Source organism: Aedes aegypti, chromosome 1, assembly GCF_002204515.2.
Source record: "Aedes aegypti strain LVP_AGWG chromosome 1, AaegL5.0 Primary Assembly, whole genome shotgun sequence".
NCBI classification, from domain to species: Eukaryota; Metazoa; Arthropoda; class Insecta; order Diptera; family Culicidae; genus Aedes; species Aedes aegypti.
The window spans coordinates 176,809,457-176,815,531 of record NC_035107.1 but is presented as its reverse complement, the minus strand read 5'-3'; the positions used below and the strand labels follow the sequence as shown (position 1 = coordinate 176,815,531).

Here is a 6,075-nt window from a genome sequence, read left to right as displayed (position 1 = left end):
ATGGTGATGACAGAATCATTCATTTCTTGACGGCAAAATGAAAGATATTGAAACTGCGATTACCACTTCAGCACGTCCTTGGAGTAGTGGCATGAGGCCAAATCCGGCCAAAAGATTGTTGGGACGTTGTGGGCCTTCAGGAGAGGAAGCAGCCGCTTCTGAAGGCACTCTTTCATGTACATCTGTCCGTTCATCGTGTCCTGGGTCACGAAAGGTGCACTCCGCTTCCCGTACGTGCAGATGGCTTGCCAAACCAGGAATTTCTTCGCAAATTTGGACAACTTCTGAGTGCGAATATGCTGCGGAACGCTGAACTTATCCTTGGCCGTGAAAACAGGTTGCCGGGGATCTGTTTGAAGTCGGCCTTCACATATGTTCCGTCGTCCATGATGCAGCATTCAACTTTCGTCAGCATGTTGAGGTACAACTTCCTGGCACGGGTTTTGGCGGACTTGTTCTGCTTCTCGTCGCGATTAGGGGCCTTTTATACCTTGAACGTTCGAAGCCCAGCCTTAGCTTTGGCCTTCTGGACAAAATAAATCCACCCCAATTTTCATTAAATTCTACCTAACGGTTAAAAAGTTAGAGCAATTTCATAGTGTGGCAATTTCATCATCAACGTTCCCTCTTTGTTCGAATTTTTTAAAGAGGTGACGCAACAACTGAAAATTTCGACTTTGTTGCCAAAAACGGAAACCCACTGTATATATATCATCTGTCTAGAACAATTGATAGGGCCAAATAACGTACAATAACATGCTTTGAATTGGAGAATTTGTATATTTTACTCTTTTGCAATTCAGCTTAGATAAATCACCAATTTTATTTGGTTTGAATTTTGCAATATTCTTTTTTATACTGTTCATACCAGAGAGACAGTAACGAAATTTTAGGTAAATGTATTAAAATTTTCTCTAGTCAATTTGACAAATTTAAGCTAGGGATGAAATAAACTTAAAGGAAACAACATTTGAGTTAGTGCACGTGTAGTACCAGTTTGTGATCACTGAAATAGAGGAAGATTTTTTTCTTTAGACACTATAAATGTTTTCCTTTTGCGGAGTGTCACAGAAAAAGCGTCAGGCTTGGATATGGGAAGTCATGACAGGAAGTGACATCACTTGGAAATTACAAGCTACTGGCGTCTCTGCAGATTTCATTTCATATAATAATAAATATTTTATTTTCAAAACAATATTTCTAATTTATAAATAATTTGTATAAAACAGCGAAATATCTCTTTTATCTTACAAACATTAATTCTGATGTCGTTTCGTGGTTTATTTTAAACTATTTTTCTGTGTGTCGTTAAGGCATGGTCATCATTTATAATTTTCACTACATCATAATTTTCAATTTGCACGGTCTTCAATAAAACCCTATGGACATTGTAGCAACTTTGTCTACGAAAGAAGCAATAAAAAGGTATGTGCCCAACTTTGGACTCTTAATTGGCACCAGGAGGACTGCTACTTGCTAATTTCTGCCAGCAGGAATCGCAAACCCGGACTGGTTTTCCATTGGCCTCGCCTGGTATCACAGACACGTGCTCGGAACAGCTCGAGCAGAAAATATCCCCACAACTACGACAATGGTGCTTCCGACGAGTCATACTGAATTCTTTACTGCAGCTTTTACAGTTCGAAACGCCTTTATCCGGGGTCCAGGATCCTGTCCCGCTATTTGCCTCAGAACCAAGTCTTCCATCACTACTTTGATGTGAAGTTTTCTCTTTCAAATCGGAAATCTGCAACTTGCTAACGCTTAGTTGAATTCCTAATTCTTCGAGAGTACGTTGATCTTCTTCCCACTGTTTTCGTAATTGCACTAGTTCAGCTTTGGTACGATCGTGTTGCTGAAAAATAAAAGGTTTGTATTACATATCCAAGTCAGTTGTCAGGTAAAGGTATCACCTTTAGCTCATCAGTGAGTTGTCGTAGTTCTAACTGTAGGCTGCTGATCTGTTCCTTATGCTTCACTTCATTCTCCTGCATGGCGGTTCGCCATTCTCGTTCTATGCGCAAATCGGCCTCGGCACGTGTTGCTCGTTGTTCGCAAGAAACCACCTGGAGCGATAAGGCTTGCGAAGTTTCCTGTAAAGCATTCAGGCTAACGGTTTCGGAGTTGTATCTGTGCATAGGAAGTAAATTTGGTTAAGGATCTGAAACCAGATACTTTACATCTATAATATATCTATTTATATACTAAGGTTAAAAATAAGCGAAATCAAGCGTTAGGAAGGAAACAGGTTGAAATACACTACCCTGCAATGTGGTTTGAAAAACACTCAATGTTGCTACATATAGGATAAATATATAAACTTTTACATGTTTTATAATGCTCACGATTGAATTGACTTTTCAATACTATTTTTTATGAAATTTATTATTGCATTAGCTGTATGATTGTACTTCTAATTACTTAAAATGAAAATCATATTGACACAAAACGGTCTATTTATATTCGTTTAAAATATTGTGATATTCAAGAAAAATAAATCGATTACCGTCAAACGGTGTAACTTACACAGGGGTGAAACTTGCAACACTTCGACATATAACCGAATTGTCGTTTCGTTCAGCATTGATTTAAGTTATTATAATTTATTCCGCCATTTATTGACCTCAAGTATACAACAGAAGATTTTGGCGAGGATTTAAGATTTTTTTGTTTTTTAGTTGGTATGCTGGAGGTGAAAATCAGATTACATGTTGGATTGTATGAAATTAATGCTGAAAACCGTTCCTCGTACCACACAAACGGTAGAAATATGTCATTTGAGGCATATGCTATCCGTTACAGTACTTACTAGTGTACAAATAGACAATATAAAAAAATTGATAATTTGAGGCTCAAACACTATAAAAATTCAAAAACGTTTTCGACTACCCTTAAGGGGTACCTTGCAACAGCAATCTCAATTGTTTAGTATTTCTTGTCGTCCGTCATCGAAAACACACGAAAAGGTAAAATTGAACATATATATGTTCTGTAACATTAAAATAATTGATTGAGGTAACATTAAAATTTGTTCAGTAACATTAAAGAATTGATTGAGGTACATCAATTCAGTACATGTTTGGTACTAAATATTTGAAAATTTACATGAATCGCATTATTGTTAGATTTAGTTTTATTTTCTTCATGAAAATAATGAATAGTTTTGAAAATCTGTAAAAAAATTAACTTGAAGGTCTGCCATTGGGAACTTTCTGCATGAAATATGATGAAAGTTATGTCAAAATACCAACAAGGACCATTTTAAGACTTGCATATCAATATGTGACATGTGTCAATCAATATGTGTGGCTTTGATTTAAACAGAGGCGACTCGTAACCTCACTTTTTACCTGTTCTACGAATCTAAAAATGGTTATTTCGGTAGAATTTGATTAATAACCAAACAGTAAATTATTGGAACAGTCCTTTCTAACAAATCTCATCTCAATAGATGCAAATTTGTTACTGAAATTCAAGAATTTCTATTCATGGAACAGGTAGATTTGAGGTTAGGGAATCGCCACTGGATTTAAATATGTATAAACAATAAGTTATGTGGAGTATTACCTGGAATACCATTGTATTTGTAGAAAAGTTTCATTTAAACGGTTTTGATGGCTTTCCAACAACTGTCAAGACTTATGATATGCTGGAATTTCCCCGTGTGGACACCCTATGCAATGCCAATAGAGTTTTCAATAGAATTAGTTTAATACTCAAAATTAAATCAACATTAATTAGTTTTCTAGAGTAGTGTAGCCTGTTTTTGATTACTGTCATGCTTTTACCGAAAATTATTAAATGATCATAATAATACGATATAGGTTAAGTTTTTAATAGTAAACTTTGAGTAGCACTGTGTGTTACATGTTACCCCACATCAGGGATAGCATTAAAAATTGATATTTTGCGTCTTTCCTGATCCCAGACAACCAAATACTGGTAAAGTTAATACGGCGTGGTATTCTTTAGGTGGCTATTAGGGTACCAAATTGTTTTTGTCTCATCTGAATCCTCAAAATTTTAATCCAAATAGCTTTGAAGTTGAAAGTTGTTGCAAGTTACCCCGTATGACGGTATCTGAAAATAACCAAATTTAGCAAATTTGAAACATTCGCGTCCTTGAAGAACGAACAAAATAATGGTATGGGGCAAGTGGATCAAGCAGACTGGTTATACGGATTTGAATTAATTTGTATGTCCTGAAATGTTAATGCCCCTACCTTTTATATTCCTGGCTTACTTGTCAAAATTTGATTAGCCATATATCAGTAGAAACATCTTTCTGGCATAACAATTACTTAACATGAGAATTACACCCACAATGAGTCGAAATTATTGAAAAACATAACCGATAATCTTCGATTTTGATTACATTTTACACACACAGCCAATTCAGATTACCGACCCCAGTAAAATTTTACTGGGTTTTGGAACTACGGTTTTTTCGGTAATTTTTACGATTACCGAAAAAACCCAGTAAATCAAAATATGTTTTGATTGATGGAAAATACTGACTTATTCAGTAAAATTGTAGAGCGTTTTGACTGGCTTTCCAGTTTCCCATGCTTCATACTTTGCTTCTCCGGATACTGTTTTTTTTTCAGAAATCAATACAAATTAAAACCCAATCGGCATATGGACATCGCCATACATTTTTCGTGCGAATCAACATCTACGGTATGCTCATATCTCAGTGGAAGTAATCGAAAAATGTGTGACAAAATCATTATTTGGTTGGTTTGCATACAAGAGGCAAACTCAATGATGCAGATGAAATTACCTCTTGTATGGAAATCAACCGAATTTACCAACGTAAGCAGTTAAATCGTCCTGAGCCTTTTTGGTTGCTTAAAATGGTTGAATTTCTCACTAAATTTCGACTACTTACCACGAGAAAGCGCAAAATAGGTTACTTACCTTACCAGTCAGGCTAAGGCCTGGGTGGCCTCTGCTGTACGTAGGAGACGTCTCCATTCGACTCGGTCCATGGCTGCCCGTTGCCAGCCACGCATTCTGCGAAGGGTCCGCAGATCGTCCTCAACTTGATCGACCCATCTTGCTCGCTGCGCACCACGTCGTCTTGTGCCGGTCGGATTGTTTTCGAGAACCATTTTCACCGGGTTGGTATCCGACATTCTGGTGACATGCCCGGCCCACCGCAGCCTCCCAATTTTTGCGAGGTGGATAATGGTTGGTTCTCCCAGCAACTGGTGCAATTCATGGTTCATCCGCCTTCTCCACGTTCCGTCTTCCATCTGCACTCCGCCGTAGATGGTCCGCAACACCTTCCGTTCGAAAACACCAAGGGCGCGTTGATCCTCTGCACGTAGGGTCCATGTTTCGTGCCCATAGAGGAGTACCGGTCTAATCAGCGTCTTGTAGATGGTCAACTTCGTGCGATGGCGAACTTTGCTCGATCGGAGCGTTCTGTGGAGTCCAAAGTAGGCACGATTTCCAGCAACGATGCGTCTCTGGATTTCTCTGCTGGTGTCGTTGTCGGCGGTCACCAGTGAGCCCAAGTACACGAATTCTTCGACAACCTCGATTTCATCACCGTCAATATGAACTCGAGGTGGGGGGCGTGCCGTGTCTTCTCTTGAGCCCTTCGCTATCATGTACTTCGTCTTTGACACATTGATGTTCAGTCCGATTCGCCTAGCTTCAGCCCTTAGTCGGATGTACGTATCCGCCATCGTCTCAAAGTTCCGTGCTACGATATCAATGTCGTCGGCGAAACCAAGTAACTGAACGGACTTTCTGAAAATCGTGCCACTCGTGTCTATCCCCGCTCTTCTTATCACACCCTTTAAAGCAATGTTGAACAGTAAACACGAAAGGCCATCACCTTGCCGTAACCCTCTGCGAGATTCGAAGGGACTCGAGAGTGTCCCTGATACTCGGACTACGCACATCACTCGCTCCATCGTCGCCTTGATCAATCTTATCAGTTTGTCCGGGAAACCGTATTCGTGCATAATCTGCCATAGCTGTTCTCGATCGATTGTATCATAGGCCGATTTAAAATCGATGAATAAATGATGTGTGGGTACATTGTATTCGCGGCATTTCTGC

The 6,075-nt window shown here is 38.9% G+C and overlaps 1 protein-coding gene across 1 annotated transcript in view; it reads right to left on the bottom strand.

The window, feature by feature from the left end:
• Positions 1–1,323: 1,323 nt before the first annotated feature.
• LOC5574602 (protein RUFY3) overlaps positions 1,324–6,075 on the bottom strand; it is a gene marked incomplete at its 5' end in the record, with an annotated part of 59,549 nt that continues 54,797 nt past the window's right edge. The window contains 2 exons of the mRNA XM_001655164.2: positions 1,324–1,855; positions 1,914–2,130. Coding sequence (XP_001655214.2) covers positions 1,448–1,855; positions 1,914–2,130 — 625 coding nt within the window. The remainder of the gene's footprint in view (positions 1,856–1,913; positions 2,131–6,075) is intronic.